We start from the raw sequence: 22,299 nt of genomic DNA, 5'->3' as shown, positions 1-22,299 counted from the left end.
AATCTAAAAGTCTTACGTTGCCCCGTTCCATGAGCCGTGCTTGCACCTCTTCTTGTACTGTGACCCCCCCACCCCCCCACACCCCCATATTCCTTTTTCATGTGCTTTTTCTTTCCTTGCCTCATTTTCTTCTGTTTCTTCACGTTTCCCCTGTAATGCTTCTTCTAGCGCTATATACGGATGTACACGGGGGGTGTTAGCTCATTGGCTGAGCAGATAGCCGCCCAGCTCCAGGCTCAGGAAGAGTCCAAACCTTTACCTGAGAAGAGAGACGCGGTAAGCTAGCTGTCCATGTGTGTGGATAGCACTCAGTGGTTGCAGTTTGTGTTTGGTGAGCTTTTAGGACGGTAGTGAGACCTGCTGAGCAGTTAGCAGTGGTGTGACCTTGGACCTTGGACCTTGGACCCTGGACCCCGGACCTCCACTAAGACTATACTTACACCCCGTTCTTGTGTTTTTGTTTGACTTTAAAGACTGATGCATTTTTGGCCTTGTGCGACTTATACTCCGGAGTTACTTATGTATGTTTTTTTCTACCTAATTATGCATTTTTGGCCTTGTGCGACTTAAACTCCGGAGTTACTTACGTATCTTTTTTCTACCTAATTATGCATTTTTGGCTTTGTGCAACTTATACTCTGGAGCGACTTATGTATGTTTTTTTCTACCTAATTATGCATTTTTGGCCTTGTGCGACTAATACTCTGGAGCGACTTATATACGTTTTTTTTCTACCTAATTATGCATCTTTGGCGTTGTGCGACTTATACTCCAGAGCGACTTATGTATGTTTTTTTTCTACCTAATTATGCATTTTTGGCCTTGTGTGACTTAAACTCCGGAGTTACTTATGTATGTTTTTTCTATCTAATGATGCATTTTTGGCCTTGTGCGACTTAAACTCCGGAGCGACTTATGTATGTTTTTTTCTACCTAATGATGCGTTTTTGGCCTTGTGCGACTTATACTCCGGAGCGACTTATGTATGTTTTTTCTACCTAATTATGCATTTTTGGCCTTGTGCGACTTATACTCCGGAGCGACTTATGTATGTTTTTTCTACCTAATTATGCATTTTTGGCCTTGTGCGACTTAAACTCCGGAGTTACTTATGTATGTTTTTTTCTACCTAATTATGCATTTTTGGCCTTGTGCGACTTATACTCCGGAGCGACTTATGTATGTTTTTTCTACCTAATGATGCATTTTTGGCCTTGTGCGACTTAAACTCCGGAGTTACTTACGTACATATGTATGTTTTTTTTTACCTAATTATGCATTTTTGGCCTTGTGTGACTTATACTCCGGAGCGACTTATGTATGTTTTTTTTCTACCTAATTATGCATTTTTGGCCTTGTGCGACTTATACTCCGGAGTTACTTATGTATGTTTTTTTCTACCTAATTGTGCATTTTTGGCCTTGTGCGACTTATACTCCGGAGCGACTTATGTATGTTTCTTTCTATCTAATTATGCATTTTTGGCCTTGTGCGACTTATACTCCGGAGTGACTTATGTATGTTTTTTTTCTACCTAATTTCTGTGCACTTTCTTTCCACAGGGATCCCTGAGAAAAGAGTTCCCCGTCAACATCGGCGGCAGCGACGTTTGCTTTTTCTGTCGTAAGAGAGTCTACGTGATGGAGAGACTGAGTGCCGAAGGGAAGTTCTTCCATCGTACCTGCTTCAAGTGCGACTACTGTGGCACCACGCTCCGCCTGTCGTCCTATGCCTTCGACGTCGAGGATGGTAAGCTTTGCTTTTGGTTCGATTTCTGATCATTTGCAATAAAAAAAATCACTAAGAAAACACATTAGAAGTGAATCACATTTTTAAACAGATCCATGTATGTGCATGTATATTCATATTCATACATATTATTATTTGCTGTGCCCCAGGTCCAACCACCAACCACACGGTGTACTGTAAAGCCCATACAGCCTATAGATTAATCATAGATTAATCAACTTCAATGCTTGTGTGCCTTTAATGTTTGATTTAATGTCTAAAGTTTGTCTTTTGGATCCACAGGGAAGTTTTACTGCAAGCCCCACTATTGTTACCGTCTTTCTGGCTACGCTCAGAGAAAGAGACCTGCACCTTCGCCCTCCCCAGCGCCAACCACTAAGGTACTTTTATTTTAGGATTCAAATACTGGAAACCTACAGTAGACGTCAGGGGGGTCCGAAGGGGGGCCTGAGGCCACTTACGGCCTTCCACATACATTTAGAGTAGTTACATAGGAACTAATGAATAAGGCTACTACATTTAGAGTAGTTACCGGGGAACTTGTGACTAAGGCACATACATTTAGAGTAGTTACAGAAGAACTCTTGACTAAAGTTGCTACATTTAGAGTAGTTACAGAAGAACTCTTGACTAAAGTTGCTACATTTAGAGTAGTTACAGAGGAACTTGGGTCTAGGGCACATACATTTGGAGTAGTTATAGAGGAACTGACTAAGGCACATGCATATAGAGTAGTTACCAAGGAACTCGTGTCTAAGGCACATACATTTAGAGTGGTTACCGAGGAACTCGTGACTATGGCACATGCATTTAGAGTAGTTACAGATGAACTAATGACTAAGGCTACTACATTTAGAGTAGTTACAGAGGAACTCCTGACTAAAGCACATACATTTAGAGTAGTTACTGAGGAACTCCTGACTAAAGCACATACATTTAGAGTAGTTACTGAGGAACTCATAGCTAAGGCACATACATTTAGAGTAGTTACTGAGGAAATCCTGACTAAGGCACCCACATTTAGAGTAGTTACAGAAGAACTCCTGACTAAGGCACATACATTTAGAGTAGTGACTGCTGAACTCATGATTAAGGCACATACATTTAGAGTAGTGACTGCTGAACTCATAATTAAGACACATACATTTAGAGTAGTGACCGCTGAGCTCATGATTAAGGCACATGCATTTAGAGTAGTTACAGATGAACTCTTGACGAAGGCTACTACATTTAGAGTAGTTACAGGTGAACTCTACTACATTTAGAGTAGTTACAGATAAACTCTTGACTAAGGCTACTACATTTAGAGTAGTTACAGATGAACTCTTGACCAAGGATACTACATTTAGAGTAGTTACAGATGACCTCTTGACTAAGGCTACTACATTTAGAATAGTTACAGAGGAACTTGTGACTAAGGCACATACATTTAGAGTGGTGACCGCTGAGCTTCATGATTAAGGCACATACATTTAGAGTAGTTACAGATGAACTCTACTACATTTAGAGTAGTTACAGATAAACTCTTGACTAAGGCTACTACATTAAGAGTAGTTACAGATTAACTCTTGACTAAGGCTACTACATTTAGAATAGTTACAGAGGAATTTGTGACTAAGGCACATACATTTAGAGTAGTGACCGCTGAACTCATGATTAAGGCACATACATTTAGAGTAGTGACCGCTGAGCTCATGATTAAGGCCCATATATATAGAGTAGTTACAGATGAACTCTTGACTAAGGCTACTACATTTAGAGTAGTTACAGAGGAACTCGTGACTAAGGCACATACATTTAGAGTAGTTACAGATGAACTCTTGACATTTAGAGTAGTTACAGATGACCTCTTGACTAAGGCTACTACATTTAGAATATTTACAGAGGAACTTGTGACTAAGGCACATACATTTAGAGTAGTGACCGCTGAACTCATGATTAAGGCACATACATTTAGAGTAGTGACCGCTGAGCTCATGATTAAGGCCCATATATATAGAGTAGTTACAGATGAACTCTTGACTAAGGCTACTACATTTAGAGTAGTTACAGAGGAACTCGTGACTAAGGCACATACATTTAGAGTAGTTACAGATGAACTCTTGACATTTAGAGTAGTTACAGATGACCTCTTGACTAAGGCTACTACATTTAGAATATTTACAGAGGAACTTGTGACTAAGGCACATACATTTAGAGTAGTGACCGCTGAACTCATGATTAAGGCACATACATTTAGAGTAGTGACCGCTGAGCTCATGATTAAGGCCCATGTATATAGAGTAGTTACAGATGAACTCTTGACTAAGGCTACTGCATTTAGAGTAGTTACAGAGGAACTCTTGACTAAGGCTACTGCATTTAGAGTAGTTACAGAGGAACTTGTGACTGAGGCTACTACATTTAGAGTAGTTACAGATGAACTCTTGACTAAGGCTACTACATTTAGAGTAGTTACAGATGAACTCTTGACTAAGGCACATACATTTAGAGTAGTTACCCAGGAACTCTTGACTAAGGCTACTACATTTAGAGTAGTTACAGAGGAACTTGTGACTAAGGCACATACATTTAGAGTAGTTACCCAGGAACTCTTGACTAAGGCACCCACATTTATAGTATTTACACAAGAACTCGTGACTAAGGCACATACATTTAGAGTAGTGACCGCTGAACTCTTGACTAAGGCTACTACATTTAGAGTAGTTACAGATAAAATCTTGACTAAGGCTACTGCATTTAGAGTAGTTACTGAGGAACTCATGACTAAGGCACATACATTTAGAGTAGTAGTAGTAGATTTCCTCGGTAACTACTCTAAATGTATGTGCCTTAGTCATGAGTTCTTCTGTAACTACTCTAAATGTGTGTACAGTAGTTACCAAGGAAATCCTGACTAAGGCACCCACATTTAGAGTAGTTACCCAGGAACTCTTGACTAAGGCACCCACATTTATAGTATTTACACAAGAACTCGTGACTAAGGCACATACATTTAGAGTAGTGACCGCTGAACTCATGATTAAGGCACATACATTTAGAGTAGTGACCGCTGAACTCTTGACTAAGGCTACTGCATTTAGAGTAGTTACAGATAAAATCTTGACTAAGGCTACTACATTTAGAGTAGTTACAGATAAAATCTTAACTAAGGCTACTGCATTTAGAGTAGTTACTAATAAAATCTTGACTAAGGCTACTGCATTTAGAGTAGTTACTGAGGAACTCATGACTAAGGCACATACATTTAGAGTAGTAGTAGTAGATTTCCTCAGTAACTACTCTAAATGTATGTGCCTTAGTCATGAGTTCCTCAGTAACTACTCTAAATGTATGTGCCTTAGTCATGAGTTCTTCTGTAACTACTCTAAATGTGTGTGCAGTAGTTACCGAGGAAATCCTGACTAAGGCACCCACATTTAGAGTGGTTACAGAAGAACTTGTGACTAAGGCACATACATTTAGAGTAGTTACCCAGGAACTCTTGACTAAGGCTACTACATTTAGAGTAGTTACAGAGGAACTTGTGACTAAGGCACATACATTTAGAGTAGTTACCCAGGAACTCTTGACTAAGGCACCCACATTTAGAGTGGTTACAGAAGAACTCGCGACTAAGGCACATACATTTAGAGTAGTTACCCAGGAACTCTTGACTAAGGCTACTACATTTAGAGTAGTTACAGAGGAACTTGTGACTAAGGCACATACATTTAGAGTAGTTACCCAGGAACTCTTGACTAAGGCTACTACATTTAGAGTAGTTACAGAGGAACTTGTGACTAAGGCACATACATTTAGAGTAGTTACCCAGAAACTCTTGACTAAGGCACCCACATTTAGAGTAGTTACAGAAGAACTCGTGACTAAGGCACATACATTTAGAGTAGTTACCCAGGAACTCTTGACTAAGGCTACTACATTTAGAGTAGTTACAGAGGAACTTGTGACTAAGGCACATACATTTAGAGTAGTTACCCAGGAACTCTTGACTAAGGCAGACACATTTAGAGTAGTTACAGAGGAACTTGTGACTAAGGCACATACATTTAGAGTAGTTACTCTAGTTAAGCAGGTTTGTCAGCCATTAAGTTACAGCAACTTTAAGTCTTTTTCCTTCCGACCTTTGCAGGAGAACCAAGACCCCGTGTCTCCGGCGGCGACGGTCGACGCCCCCGGAAGGGCGATGGCGGCGTCAGCATCATCCCCCTCAGCCGAGCTCCGGCCCTCAGGTACCCATCTCTCCTCCCTCCCTGTGGCCGCCGCCCCCCGCCGCGTGGCCACAGGTTGGGGGGCGCGGCTGCGTTCCCTCCGCCGTACACTTTCGCGGACGTGCCACCAGGTGGCGCACAACCCCCTTGACTCCCCCTTCCTGTGCAGCTACTGCATCTACCTCCTCTGCTGTTTCACCGTCAATGCCCTGCTCAACTTGCTCTAGCATGCCCCCCCCCGACCCCCCCCCCCCACACTTTTTTTTCTTCTTTATCTTGTGCTTGTATGGACTTTGCAAGGTTTATGTAATTACTTAAATTCATTGTTTCGGTGATTGATTTCTTTCTTAAAGCTGCAGTCCATTTCCATTGCAGCAGAAGTGCTTTTTTTTCTACTTTCTTGGCTTGCAAATGAAAAAGAGTTGAATAAAGTTTTTTTTTTTCAACTCTCCAGTCAGCAATATATAAAAAAAAATATGTCACATGACTTATATTATTTTTCTCTAGCAACACAATGCATGTTGATGCGAGTTTGATTCTTGATTCGTGTAACCTCCCAAGTGGTTAATTTAGCTCCTCTTATTTTGAAATGACTTCCTCTTCCTGTTCTGTGATGTCCTGTTTGAGTGCTTTTGTGAGCTTTACCTTTTCCCCCCCCTTACTAGCAAAGCATCTTAAAACCAACGCCTTCTTCTCTTCTGCATCCACGGAACTCACATCTTTTTTTAAAATTGCTCTTTGTGCTTGAATTAGAATTTTTAGAATTAGGGATTCGAACTCTTGACTCGATGTGGCAAGTGTAGTGTAGCATCGTGAGTTTTGAGTGTATGTATGTAGGTGCAAATGTTGGGTGTAAACATATTAAACATGATAACTTCTAGGCATCGTTGCATATTTATAAAGCGTGAAAAAAAATATAAATAAATGTACGATACCAGAGGGTGTCCAAAGTGCGGCTTCTATTGGCCTTTGGGACATTTGTATAAAAATTCTATAAAATTTGTGATACCGAAAATTGACATACCGTCTGTAATTTAACTTGAATAAAGTCAAAATCATTAGAGAAAAAAATTATAATCCAACAAGATGTAATTTTACAAATATAATTTCAGCACCAAAAATTACAATATAAAAAAATTATGATACGAAATTATGTGGAAAATTAATTAACAGAATTGAAATATTAAAGAAAAATATAAATGCGGCATGGTTAGCACGCAGACCTCACAGCCGTTGTTACCATGTTTGTTAGCATTGTTAGCATGAACTTTGGTCTTTGTTCTTTCTTTGTTGTTTTTTTTATTATAACTTTCTTCTAAGATTATTTCTTCAAAATATATTATTATTAAATATTATAAAATATTTATAATATTTATTATAAAATAAAATAAAATAAAATAAAATAAAATAAAATAAAATAAAATAAAATAAAATAAAATAAAATAAAATAAACATGCTAGGTTAATTAGCCACTCCAAATTGTCCATAGGTATGAATGTGAGTGTGAATGGTTGTTTGTCTACAAGTGCCCTGTGATTGGCTGGCGACCAGTCCAGGGCGTACCCCGCCCGCCTCTCGCCCAAAGACAGCTGGGATAGGCTCCAGCACCGCCACAACCGCCACATATAGAGGCCGAGGGTGGAATCGAACCCTGGTCTCCTAGCTGTGAGGTCTGCGCGCTAACCACTTGACCGCCGTGCAGCCCCGCATTTATAGCATACCGTCATTTTTCCTCTTTTGGAAAAGAAAACAAGCTTACAGTATGAATGGGATACGATGAACATCCAGCAGCAACACAACATTTTGTAATTGGACAAAAATAAAGTTTTGGTTTCATTCATTCATTCATTCATTCATTTCCTACTGTTTATAATGCAAACTCAACACAGAGATGGCCGAGGGTGGAATCGAACCCTGGTCTCCTAGCTGTGAGGTCTGCGCGCTAACCACTCGACCACCGTGCCGCCCGGGAATAAAATCAGAGTTAGCGTATTCCGAAAAATATCGTGCAACGTGGGCCTTGCATTTTCCGTGGACAAAGTTGGGACACCTGTGCAACGTTCGATTCCTTACTGTCTCATTTTCAGTCGAGTGATCTTTTTAAGCACTTAAAAGATTTCAACTTTTATTCTCCGAATTTATTCAACTTAAAGGATATAAACTCAAAATTAATATTTGTACAAATTCTGATGCATTCACATGCTTAAACGGAACAAAGTATTTTTTGTAGTATTTGCTTCAGGATGGGAAAAAGGCAAGGCAAGTACCGTGTATTAACACTCTTCTGTACTGTACAATGTTATTATATATTTCTATTGTTTAGAAATCATATCTAATAAAATAAATACACTTCTAGAGCTACAAAATGGGTGTGTTATTGTCCACTTTGTCCTGCATGCATACGAGTTTACAATATCCCGACGCCACGAATGCATCATTATTTCACCCGTTTCTTTACGTTCTTATGCTTCTCCGCAACAGCGTCCGACGTCAACGGGATGCAGGAACCAAGTTTGGCAAAACGGCTTCGCGGCACGCCGGAACGCATCGAGTTGGAGAACTACCGACTGTCTCTGCAGAGGGAGGAGGAGTTGGAGGAGGTGCCGGAGGAGACGCTGGCAGAGCATAACCTCAGTAGCGTCCTGGATAAAGCCACCGACGTCGACTTGGGTTCCAGGTATGAGTGCGATGCAAGATTCTACACGTCAGAATTCCTACACCGGAATCACTCGTTTAGTTTAATTTAACTTAATTAATTTTAATTTTAATTTTAATTTTAATTTTAATTTTAATTTTAATTTTAATTTTAATTTTAATTTTAATTTTAATTTTAATTTTAATTTTAATTTCATTTAATTATTAGAGCCTTCCAGGCGTGATATAACACCCCTATAGTCACCTTAAAGCTCATATTACCCAATATAGTCGACTATATAGAAAATAATATAAAAATATATAGAATATAGAAAAAACAAAAAATATATAGAAAAAATATAGAAAATAAAGGAAAAAAATAGAAAAAAATATAGAAAAAAGAAAAAATATAGAAAAAATATGGAAAAAAAGAAAAAATATAGAAAAAATATGAAAAATATAGAAAAAAGAAAAATATTAAGAAATATAGAAAAAATAAAGTAAAAATATAGAAAACATATAGAGAAAATATAGAAAAAAATAACATATATAGAAAAAAATATATAGAAAAAATATAGAAAAAAAAGAAAAAATATAGAAAAAAGGAAAAAATATGGAGAAAATATAGAAAATAAGGAAAAATATAGAAAAAAATATATAGAAAAAAGAAAAAATATAGAAACAATATGAAAAATATAGAAAAAAAGAAAAATATTAAGAAATATAGAAAAAAAGAAAAAATATAGAAAAAAAATATATAGAGAAAATGTAGAAAAAAAGAAAAAGTATAGAAAAAAAATAGAAAAAATATAGTAAAAAAAGAAAAAATATAGAGAAAATATAGAAAAAAAGAAAAAATATAGAAGAAATATATAGAAAAATATAGAAAAAATATATAGAAAAAAAAATATTAAGAAATATAGAAAAAATAAAGTGAAAATATAGAAAAAAAGAAAAAATATAGAAAAAATATATAGAGAAAATGTAGAAAAAAAGAAAAAATATAGAAAGAAAAGAAAAATTAGAGAAAATATAGAAAAAAAGAAAATATATAGAAAAAAATATAGTAAAAAAAAGAAAAAATATAGAAAAAATATGATCTTTCAACTTTGCTTTGATTAAAAAGATGTAATAAAGGCATGATGCAGGGAAAGTAAACATAGATAATAAATATATACATATAAAGATTAGAACACAGGCCAATCCTACACTTCCATAATTTTCTACTACATTTGAACAGACTAAAAAAAACCACCACCGAAAGACGGCAATATTGCGCCTCCTACTGGCCCTAATGCGTGTTTGCATTTCGTCACAGCAGCTCAGAGTCTGACATGGACGAGGAGGACGAGCAGGAGGATCAAGACGAGGCGGCGGAAGAGGACTTCCAGCATCTCCCCAGCCCCTCGGACCTCGGAGGCGTTCCGTGGAAGGAGGCGGTGCAGCTCCACGCCAAACTTCGAGGCGGCCACTACGAGGACGAGGCTCTCGTCGAACTAGAAGAGGACAACGACGGAGAAGATGACGAGGAATCCAGTGAAGGTGTGTTTCTTTTTCTCTTTACGTGGTTTCTCGTTCTTTTTTCCATCTCTGTGTCGTTCGTCGGGAGAATCCGAAATCCTGAAACGTGCTTCCTGTGTCACGTTTTAACGTTTCTTCATGTCTTTGTCTTCATCCTTTCTGTTAAACTCCATGTACTTGTACATTTTGCCCGGCCTTTGTCTCCCCCTGCTGGCAGAGGGTGATTACTGCCCATGGGACAGGGAACTCCAGTCAGGACTTTGGCTGGAAAAGTACCTCACAGATGAAGATGGTGTTGGTACTTTTAAAGGTAGCAGTAGTACTGCTTGTGGGTGTGTTTGCTGCCTGGTTTGCGTGTACAAGGATTATTATTATTATTTTTTTGATTTTCCGAACATTATTTTTTTTGTTCTCATACTAATAACACTTGGAAATACATAAATAACATATTTGTTAAATTAGTATTTCAATGTTTTTCTTGTTAGACTACATTTTTTTCCAATTAAGATTTTGACTTTATTTTTACTTATTTTTTTTTCTTGTTAAAGTATATTTTTACTATGTGCCGCAATATTAGAAAAATAATAATAATAATAATTGGCACAATTATAAAATACAATATTAGAAAAATAATAATAATTGGCACAATTATATAATACAATATTAGATAATAATAATATTAATAATTGGCACAATTATAAAATACAATATTGGAAAAATAATAATAATATTAATAATTGGCACAATTATAAAATACAATATTAGAATAATAATAATAATTGGCACAATTATAAAATACAATATTAGAAAAATAATAATAATTGGCACAATTATATAATACAATATTAGAAAAAAATAATAATAATTGGCACAATTATAAAATACAATATTAGAATAATAATAATAATTGGCACAATTATATAATACAATATTAGAAAAAAATAATAATAATTGGCACAATTATAAAATACAATATTAGAATAATAATAATAATTGGCACAATTATAAAATACAATATTGGAAAAATAATAATAATAATTGGCACAATTATAAAATACAATATTAGAAAAATAATAATAATAATAATTGGCACAATTATAAAATACAATATCAGAAAAATAATAATAATAATAATGTGCTGCGGGCCAATAATAACCAGCCGTGGCATGTAACTGGCCCCAGGCCCTCACTTTGGACACTCCTGATGACACTCCTTTTGTTCTCATACTAATAACACTTGGAAATACATAAATAACATATTTGTTAAATTAGTATTTCAGTGTTTTTTCTTGTTAGACTACATTTTTTTCCAATTAAGATTTTGACTTTATTCTTACTAATTATTATTATTATTATTATTATTTTTCTTTTTAAAGTCTCAATTAATTAATATACAAATATAAGACGCATTCAAAAGACGCATTCAAAGACACTGAAGGTTGCTGTCTTGTTTGCGTGTACAAGGATTATTGTTATTACTATTATTATTTTTCTAGTTGCAACTTTTATTATTTTTATTAACTTTTTATTATTGCTATAAAATTACCACATAATTTGTGTGGCTTTAAAACAACTCATGGAATAATGTCACTCCTGACCCCCCCCCCACCACATTCCTAATTTTTTTGTATATTTTGCTTTTTTAATGCATGCAGAAAAATTTCCACTTTGACGGACTTTACTTTGTTCTAACTTCCTCTCTGCCTCTTTCTTCCTTTTTTTGTCCCGTTTTTCCTCATCCCCTCGTTTCCCTTTTTCCCTATCCTCCCTACCTTTCCTGACTTGTTCTTCTTCATTTATTTGTTTACAACAATCTTTCACAACGCAGCCAAGAACCTGCAGGTTCAACAAATCCTGCTCCCATTGGATCCTCTTGAAATTCCAGTTGTGACGGGAACGCAGCTGGACTCGGAGACGGACACGAGTGGCCAAGTGGCCTCAGCGTCCCGGCCCGTTGAGCCCTCGCTGCTCTCTTCCACAGGTAACCCACCCCCCCCTGAGGAGCTGAGGGGGGGTTTACGGGTGCACCTAAGACAAGTCGCATGTATTCCGGTGTGGATGCTGGAATGTTTGGAATGTCTGGAATAGGACTAACCATCTTTTTTTTGTTATTACATTGATTTATGTTGGACTGTTACACCCGCATACGTAATAACTGCCCACAAACGTAATACAAATCTGCAGTTTTGAATGTAATAATTCCGCAAATGTAATAATCGAAGATATAGATGTCATTTTGAGGATTTTAACAAGATATTTTTTTTTTCATTTTTTTTGGGAGGGGGAGATATTATTCATCATTTGAATACATTAAAGGAATCTTTAATTATTAAATTATAATTTATTTTAAATTAAAAAAAGATAACGTAATTGTGATAATTGCAATTGTTTTAATAAAATTATTATTACTATTATTTTATTATTATATTTTATTATTTATTTTGATTATTTCTTCTTGTTAATAACTATTACATTTGCAGGAAATTATTCCATATGTGGGAAAGTGAAAAACTGTAAAGGTAATAACTTTCCACAAATGTAATATGAGACAAAATAATGATTTTTGTGGTTCTTTCGTCTTTTAATGAGGGAGAAGGTGTAGATGTCATTTTGAGGATTTTAACAAGATAATTTTTTTGTTATTTTTTTGAAAAAAAATTATTCAAAGAGTATCATTTGAATACATTAAAGGAATTTTTAATTGTTAAATTATAATTTATTTTAAATAAATAAGATAACATAATTGTTATAACTGCGATAATTATTATTACTATTATTATTATTATTATATTTTATTTCTTTTGATTATTTCTTCCTCATATGCACACAAAATAATGATTTTATGAAGATTTTTTTGAGGATAATTATTTATTTTTTCTTTTTTTGTGGAAAAATATTATTCAAAGAGTATCATTTGAATACATTAAAGGAATTTTTTTATTATTAAATTATATATTTTTTTAATTAAAAAAGATAACATAATTGTGTTAATTGCAAGATAATTCTTTTTTTTTGTGGAAAAAATATTATTCAAGGAGTATTATTTGAATACATTAAAGAATCTTTAATTATTAAATTATAATTTATTTTAAATTTAAAAAGATAACATAATTGTGATAATTGCAAGATATTTTTTTCTTATTTTTTGTGGAAAAAATATTATTCAGAGTATCATTTGAATACATTAAAGGAATCTTTAATTATTAAATTATAATTTTTTTTAATTGAAAAGATAACAAAATTGTGATAATTGCAATACTTATTATTACTATTATTATATTTTATTATTTTTTGATTATTTCTTCTCCATATACACACAAAATAATGATTTTGTGAGGAGTTTTTGAGGATTTTAATTATTATTTTTTCTTTTTTGTGGAAAAAATATTATTCAAAGAGTATTATTTGAATACAATAAAGAAATTTTTAATTATTAAATTATAATTTATTTAAAATTTTAAAAAAGATAACATAATTATGATACTTGCAATTGTTTTAATAAAATTATTATTACTATATTATTATTATATTTTATTATTTCTTTTGATTATTTCTTCCCCATATACATTTGGGGAAGTTATTATCTTTACAGTTTTTCACTTTCCCACATATGTAATAATTTCCTGCAGATTTGTATTACATTTGTGTGCAGTTATTACCGGACTGTCATTTAATTATGTTCCATATAATAATCATCATTTTACAGTCATCTGGGGGTGAAATACAGTTACTGGATCCAGTCCCAGTGCTCCATGAAACACCTTGATTTTCTTGGTTCCGCTTTGTTTGTTTGTGTTCCGCTGTTTGTCATGTTTTAATTTTATTTTTTTTCCCATTTCTCCCCTGATACCCATTCCCGTCATGCCGTATCTTCCCGTTTAAATGTAGCCCCCGTCCACACATCCGCCCGGCACGAAGCAGTGCGAGTCTGGTTGGAGTCAATGTCTGGAGGTAGCGCAGACTTAACGAGGGATCACAAAATCCCGTCTCTTTTTGTCTTTTGGCCGGTCTGTTGCAGCACGGACGTGACTACAAACTCACCGGCATGCTTGGAATGCTGTCGTTCCCGACGCACGTTCTCGACTTCCTTATATTTGACTTGTCTTTCAACCCTTTTCCATGTCCTTAGCTGGTATTGAACGTATTGGGTGGTTTCCAAATTGCCTGCCACAAATTGTTGCCATAATTGGCACAATTATAAAATACAATATTAGAAAAATAATAATAATAATAATTGGCACAATTATAACATACAATATTAGAAAAATAATAATAACAATAATTGGCACAATTATTTAGAATAAATAATAATAATAATTGGCACAATTATAAAATACAATATTAGAAAAATAATAATAATAATGATTGGCACAATTATAACATACAATATTAGAAAAATAATAATAATTGGCACAATTATTTAGAATAAATAATAATAATAATAATTGGCACAATTATAAAATACAGTATTAGAAAAATAATAATAATAATTGGCACAGTTATAAAATACAATATTAGAAAAATATTAATAATAATAATTGGCACAATTATAAAATACAATATTAGAAAAATAATAATAATAATTGGCACAATTATATAATACAATATTAGAATAATAATAATAATAATAATAATTGGCACAATTATAAAATATAATATTAGAAAAATAATAATAATATTAATTGGCACAATTATAAAATACAATATTAGAATAATAATAATAATAATTGGCACAATTATAAAATACAATATAATAATAATAATAATAATTGACACAATTATAAAATACAATATTAAATTAATGATAATAATAATAATAATAATAATTGGCACACTTATAAAATACAATATTAGAAAAATGATAATAATAATTGGCATAAAATACAATATGAGAAAAATAATAATAATTGGCACAATTATAAAATACAATATTAGAAAAATAATAATAATTGGCACAATTATAAAATACAATATTAGAAAAATAATAATAATAATAATTGGCACAATTATAAAATACAAAATTAGAAAAATAATAATAATAATAATTGGCACAATTTAAAATACAATATTAGAAAAATAATAATAATGATAATAATTGGCACAGTTATAAAATACAATATTAGAAAAATAATAATCGGCACAATTAACGCATGCTAGCAATGTTTTGGGTTCGCCAGTTGCATGAATTTTATGCTACTACTTAATGCTGCTTTTTGATCACTAACTTATTAACCATTATTTTCTGCATATATTTTTAGGTTTTTACACCTGCTTTCTATGCGGCCATTACAAGTGATCAGTTTTTCCCTGAATATGGATGCTTATGGTTTGTTTAAAAATGATATAAAGGAAGATTATTTTTATTATGTTGTTATATATTTATTACCATAAAGGGCGGGGCTAATGTTATATTTGTTATTTATATATATTATTTCTGTCATGCCAGAGCCTTGTGAGGAGGAGGATTTGGAAGCAGAAGCCGATAGTCCCGATATGGAGCCTGGAACAGAAATGGATCAGGGTCAGTATGATATCATTATGAACTATTTAGTAAAATAAGTAAAATTAACTCATGTTTTGAAAGTGATTATTATTTTTTTTTTGGGCAAATATATGAAACATTACAGTGCATTTCTTACATCAATCAAAATATAAATATAAGCAAAAGCTTATTAATTCCTACCCCTTTTTGCAAGATATAATCATTTTAATTTAATTTAATTTAATTTAACATATAAATAGTAAAATGTATAATCACATTATTGAATTTAATTTAATTTAACATATAAATACAAAAAGATATAATCATTTTAATTTAATTTAATTACCATATAATAGAAAAAGATATAATCATGTTAATTTAATTTAATTTAACATATAAATAGAAAAAGATATAATCATTTCAATTTAAATTAACATATAAATAGAAAAAAATATAATCTTGTTAATTTAATTTAACATAATTTAATTTAACATATAAATAGAAAAAAATATAATCATGTTAATTTAATTTATTTATTTATTTATTTTTTTGTCCCGTCTAGCCATTGGGGCAGATAGTATTGTTAATTTAATTTAATTTAATTTAATTTAATTTAATTTAATTTAATTTAATTTAATTTAAATGAGCATCCAATGACATAATGTGTACCACAGTAACTGTCAACATAGTGATATTATTATTATCATTATTGTAGTGATTATTATCATTATTGTTATAATCCTTCTCATTATTACCATTATTATTGTTATTATTATCACCATTATTATAATCATCATTAATATTACCATTTTCATCATTATAGTTGTAACAATTTTTTCCAATTAATTTTTATTCTAGATGACATCCCGTCCGACGCTGAAGCTGAGGCTCGTTTGCATCGGCAGCAGGATGATATCGCTGAAAGTGTGGCAATAACTTCAAATATTGGTACATAATATGGCATTAATGATGACAATAATTTTCTTGTTTATTATGTGGTTAATGCAATATTGTTATTGTCAATATATTCAGAAGCATCCATCACTGAAAACGACGCCATCTTATCGCCGGTCTTAGCTTCGCCAGAGCCTGAAAGACCGGTACGGTTATTCCGATTTTTATCCAGTACTTTAAAAGTTCTTTAAAAGAGTTTAATTTTTTTTTTATTTTGTTTAATTCACTATCTGTCAGGCCAAATCTCCGGAAAACTGCTTTTTCCCAGAACCGGTTGTCTCTCCGGAACCCGGAATTGAGACTACAACACCTTCACCGGTTTGCAATTCCCCAACAACTTCCCTTGATCCGTCCCCTTCCGACTCCCCAACGGCTGCCTCAGTCCCGGCTAATCCGCCCCCCCCCAACGTCGCCTCGCCGGTCAGTCCAACCGTCCAGAGTCCCCTCAGATCCCCCGTTAAGTCCCCTCTTGGATCCCCGATTCGTTCCCAGCCTACTCCACTACCGGAGACCCGCACGCCAAAGTCGCCCGTTTACCCTCATCGGTCGATTTGCCCGCTTACGGGGAACCCGCTTTCCCCCATTTGCGCCCAGCCTCTACCCTGCCACGAACCGTCATCACCTCAGGCGTCGGATTCCCCGGTTCGAACCCAGCCTATCCCAAATATTACTTCAACACCCATAACAAGACTTGACAGAACCACACCCGAACATTCACAGTCGGACGACCTTTCAACGGATGAATCCGTATCGAAGAAAACCGATATCATCGAGGAGTTCTGGTTAAAGAGCGCAGAGATTCGGAAAAGTCTCGGATTGTTGCCTTTAGATCGAAGTAATAAAATCTCGGAAAAGACTCCGATAAAAGACTCAATTGCTACCAAGACGCCGACTCTGGAATCGTTTCAGGACCAGAAGCCTTCATTAACCGGACGCACTGTGATTCGCAGACTCAACATAACTCTCGAAGGTCAAGTCATTACTCCGATCGGATCTAACGACTCCGAGAAGAAAGACCTCAGCAGCAGTTCGGGCGTAGCTCTCAACGGAAGCATGGCCGTAAGTCAAACTGCAAACAGCGACGGTTACAACACCTCGGACTCTGTCATGCTGACGCCGCCGTCCAGTCCGCCGCCGCCTGTACCGGCGAATCAGTCCCCGGCGGTTTTCCGGCAACAACACCAAGTCTCTTGGAGCAACGGAACCGATAAACCTCAATACGATGATGATACCAAAGAACCACAGAAAACAAAGACTCCAGTTCCATTGCGGAGAACCCAACTAAGTCCTGTATCGGTACCGAAACCTGCACCCAGAAGAGTCATTGTCCCGACTCCAGATCCGGTTATCATGAGAGAGAAAAAGAATCCTCGCTCAGAAGAAGAACAAGTCAGGAAGTCTTTTGTGGAAACGGTGGAAGAGATTCCGTTTGCTGACGACGTGGAGGAGAACTTCGACTTTGAGCGAACGCCAGAAACCGCTAGCAAATCCGCAGAAAAACCGCCTTTTCATTTAGCGTTAGCAATGGAAAACGGTAAACCCAGTATCCATGCTAGCTCAAAGACGCAACAACGGGAAACTCGCTTTTCTCCGGAAGCTAAAGAAATCGCCGAAGAGAGGATGAGATCAAGAGAAAAGTCCATCAAGAGCCAAGTTCTCAAAGACGCGATGGCGAAGCAGTTGAATAAAATGAAAGACTCCAACGCCGAAAACGCCGTGTCACCGAAAGTGGCGTGGAACGTCACGCCAGACGTGGTCAACAAAAGTACGAAATTTTCCGTATCTCCAAAGACTTCTGCTGTGAAATCTCTTGAATCCAAGAAATCCGAGACTCTACCCGAACGTCTTTTCAGTAGCAACCGAAGTCTTGACAGCTCCGTCGCGTCATCCGATAGTTCTTCCACGAGTAAAAGCAAAAAACAAAGTTCTCTTTTTTCGCCTCGTAAGAACAAAAAGGAGAAAAAATCCAAAAACGACTCCGCTCGACTTTCCGTAACGGATGAGACGCCACCCAAGCACAAGTCCTTGTGGAAAACCGTCTTTTCCGGGTACAAGAAAGACAAGAAGAAAAAAGACGATAAATCATGTCCAAGTACGCCATCATCCGGATCCATTACTCAGGACTCGGGTAAAAAGAGAACCCCGCCTCTTGGAAAACCGTCGGGTAAGATAACATGGATCCGGAAAACCCTCCAGTGTTTATTTTATATATTCCTAACTCGACTTATCATATTTGACAGACATGAAGTCCCGCAGGAACTTGAGCTTTTCCGAGGATTCCGATCTGTCATGTGACGACGTTTTGGAGCGATCGTCCCAGAAGTCAAAGGCAGATGTAAGTCAGTCGAAAACGTTAGATTCCCGTACCGGAGACATGTTTTACCGTGTTATACCGCAATAACGTAATAACTGCAGTAATTACAAACATAATAAACCACAAACGTAGAATACAAAATCTGCTTTTAATGTAATAATCCCGCAAATGTAATAAATTTCCCACAAATTTAATAAAATTTGCCTACTGCAAACGTAATACTGAATTTATTCCATATGTGGGAAAGTGAAAAACTGTAAAGGTAATAACTTCCCACAAATGTAATATGAGACAAAATAATGATTTTTGTGGTTGTTTCTTCTTTTAATGAGCGTGATAAGATAATTATTTATTTTTTCTTTTTTTGTGGAAAAAATATTATTCAAAGAGTATCATTTGAATACATTAAAGGAATTTTTTTATTATTAAATTATAATTTTTTAAATTAAAAAAGATAACATAATTGTGTTAATTGCAAGATAATTCTTTTTTTGTGGAAAAAATATTATTCAAGGAGTATCATTTGAATACATTAAAGAATCTTTAATTATTAAATTATAATTTATTTAAAATTTTAAAAAAGATAACATAATTGTGATAATTGCAAGATAATTCTTTTTTAAAATTTTTTTTTGTGGAAAAAATATTATTCAAAGAGTATCATTTGAATACATTCAAGGAATCTTTAATTATTAAATTAGAATTTATTTTAAATTAAAATATAACATAATTGTGATAATTGCAAGATATTTTTTTTCTTATTTTTTGTGGAAAAAATATTATTCAAAGAGTATCATTTGAATACATTAAAGGAATCTTTAATTATTAAATTATAATTTACTTTAAATTAAAAAAAATAGTTGTGATAATTGCGATTGTTTTAATAAAATTATTATTACTATTATTATTCTTATATTTTATTATTTCTTTTGATTATTTCTTCCCCATATACACACAAAATCACACATACAATAATATACTGTAACTAAAACGCACATGTACACTCATTTTGAGGATTTTAACAAGATAATTTTTTCATTTTTTTGTGGAGTATTTATTTATTTTAAATTAATAAAGATAACATAATTGTGATAATTGCAGTTGTTGTAATAAAATTATTATTACTATTATTATTATAATTATTATATTTTATTTCTTTTGAAAAATCACACATACAATAATATACTGCAATAAATAAAACGCACATGTACGCCCACAAATAAAATGTAATAATTTACTTTACAAACTATTACATTTGCAGGAAATTATTACATTTTGTGTAATAATTTTGTCTAATTTGAAGAAATAATCAAAGAAATAATAAAATATAAAAATAATAGTTAGAATAATTTTATTAAAACAATTATAACAATAATCATCACCATTATGTTATCCTTTTTTTAATTTAAAAGAAATTATAATTTAATAATTACAGATTCCTTGAATGTATTCAAATATTTTTTTCCACAAAAAAAAGGAAAAAAAATATCTTGTTAAAATCCTCAAAATGACATCTACATCTTCTCCCTCATTAAAAGAAGAAACAACCACAAAGATCATTATTTTGTCTTATTACATTTGTGGGAAGTTATTATCTTTACAGTTTTTCACTTTCCCACATATGGAATAAATTCAGTATTACGTTGGCGGTAGGCAAATTTTATTACGTTTGTGGTAAATTTATTACATTTGCGGGATTATTACATTCAAAGCTGCAGATTTTGTATTCTACGTTTGTGGTTTATTACGTTTGTGGGTAGTTATTGCGAACTTCTGCGGGAGGGGTCATCACCTGGAGTACACTGAAAGGTTCGATTGTGGCTGTTCTCAAATATTTACCTCCTTAGGTACGACTTCACGGACAATCGGTGCGCCTTCTTTGTTTTTTCGGTTCTTTTTCAAAACGCTCTTCTTGTACACGGTTCCCATTTCTAGCGACACACGGACATCTTTGACCTAGTGTCAGGCATGCAGAAGGAGGCAATGAAAGAGGAGAAAGCGGACAAGGAGAGAAGGAGGGAGGTGAAAGGAAAGAAAAGAGCGAAAGAGAGGCAAAAAGAGAGTGATGGAGAGAAGGGAAAAGACAATGAGGTATTTGGCAGGGGGGAGAAATTCAATGGTGTTGAATTTCAAGCTATGAACAATACATTTTTGAATATTGGCCTTATGAATATTGGTTTATCGGGCCATATAAAAAATGTAATAAAATTAAAAAAAATTAAAATTAAATAAAAAAATATATAATATTTTTTTTATATTTATTAAATATTTTTAATAATTAAAAAAATATATACACACACTGTATATATCTAATGTATTTAGTAAACAACTATGTACAGTCGCCCCCTAAAATACAATATATTATAGACAAACAACCATTCACACTCACATTCATACCTATGGACAATTTGGAGTCGCTAATTAACCTAGCATGTTTTTTTGGAATGTGGGAGGAAACCGGAATACCCGGAAGAAAACCCACGCAAACTCCACACAGAGATCGCAGAGGGTGGGATTGAACTCGGGTATCCTAGCTGCGAGGTCTGCGCGCTAACCACTCGACCGCCGTGCACATTATATAAAATAATATTAGTAAAAAATATAACTCTTTTAAACGATGTCGTGGTATTATGTCAGTGATGTTGGATGAGATACACAAGCACCAGACCTGATTGCCGAAACAACAGGATTTTATTGCAGGTTTAAATGATCTCACAAATTGCCAATAATAAAAACATGAGCTACTGTTCACTTCCTGTCCAACACATTTATAGCAACACAAACTAGCATAACGTAAAAAAAATTATACGATATTGGGTAATTGAAGACTATAGGGGTGTTATGTCATGTGTAGAGGGCTTTAATTATGTTAAAATTGATTTATAATTGATTTATAAATAAGGACTCCCACTTCACTGGATATTCATTTATCACTTAAGTGTTAATAGTGATAAACGAGGGACGACTGTACACATGATTTGATACAAAATGGTGGTTATGTATGAATTATGTTTACGCTTGAAATTCAAACGCCTCGTCTTCCCCCTGCTTCCTTATTTGTGTTTGTGGCGGTGTTCCGTAGGTAGACCCCCCGGCTGAGTTTGAATCCCGGAGGCATGCGGTCATTGACTGTTTGCCGACAACCACGCACACTCTTATTTCACTTTTTCAAAACGAAGGCTTAGTAATCAATTAGGCTGTTTTGTATTTGAATATGTTAGTAATGGTCGTCTTTTTTTTTTGTAAAGTTCGGCTTGATACACAAGCACCAGACCTGATCCACGGAACAGGAATCTCACAAACTAATGTAGATGCTAAACCTCCGACGCCACGTGAACACATTTATTTGTCTGCCATATTGGGTAACAGAACTAAAAAGTGATTATAGGGGTGTTATTCCAAGTCTAGAGGGCTCTAATCTTGATATAAACTGG

General features: G+C 34.1%; 1 protein-coding gene across 4 annotated transcripts in view; it reads left to right on the top strand.

The window, feature by feature from the left end:
* mical3a (microtubule associated monooxygenase, calponin and LIM domain containing 3a) overlaps nt 1-22,299 on the top strand; it is a 79,180-nt gene that overhangs the window by 33,696 nt on the left and 23,185 nt on the right. Inside the window, exons 20-34 of one of the 4 annotated variants that reach the window (XM_078791113.1) lie at nt 169-276; nt 1,563-1,749; nt 2,032-2,129; nt 5,882-5,981; nt 8,442-8,637; nt 9,913-10,136; nt 10,333-10,425; nt 11,944-12,096; nt 14,004-14,066; nt 15,562-15,636; nt 16,456-16,545; nt 16,630-16,697; nt 16,789-18,715; nt 18,792-18,886; nt 20,801-20,956. In XM_078791113.1, the coding sequence (XP_078647239.1) occupies nt 169-276; nt 1,563-1,749; nt 2,032-2,129; nt 5,882-5,981; nt 8,442-8,637; nt 9,913-10,136; nt 10,333-10,425; nt 11,944-12,096; nt 14,004-14,066; nt 15,562-15,636; nt 16,456-16,545; nt 16,630-16,697; nt 16,789-18,715; nt 18,792-18,886; nt 20,801-20,956 (3,633 nt within the window). The remainder of the gene's footprint in view (nt 1-168; nt 277-1,562; nt 1,750-2,031; nt 2,130-5,881; nt 5,982-8,441; nt 8,638-9,912; nt 10,137-10,332; nt 10,426-11,943; nt 12,097-14,003; nt 14,067-15,561; nt 15,637-16,455; nt 16,546-16,629; nt 16,698-16,788; nt 18,716-18,791; nt 18,887-20,800; nt 20,957-22,299) is intronic. The other 3 variants (XM_078791114.1, XM_078791116.1, XM_078791115.1) reach the window with 3 other exon arrangements.

The sequence above is a fragment of the Doryrhamphus excisus genome, linkage group LG6 (assembly GCF_037039965.1).
Source record: "Doryrhamphus excisus strain RoL-2023G ecotype Guam linkage group LG6, RoL_Dexc_Guam_v1.1, whole genome shotgun sequence".
NCBI lineage: Eukaryota > Metazoa > Chordata > Actinopteri > Syngnathiformes > Syngnathidae > Doryrhamphus > Doryrhamphus excisus.
The sequence above is the reverse complement of the archived record's forward strand: the minus strand, read 5'-3'. Positions and strand labels throughout refer to the sequence as shown.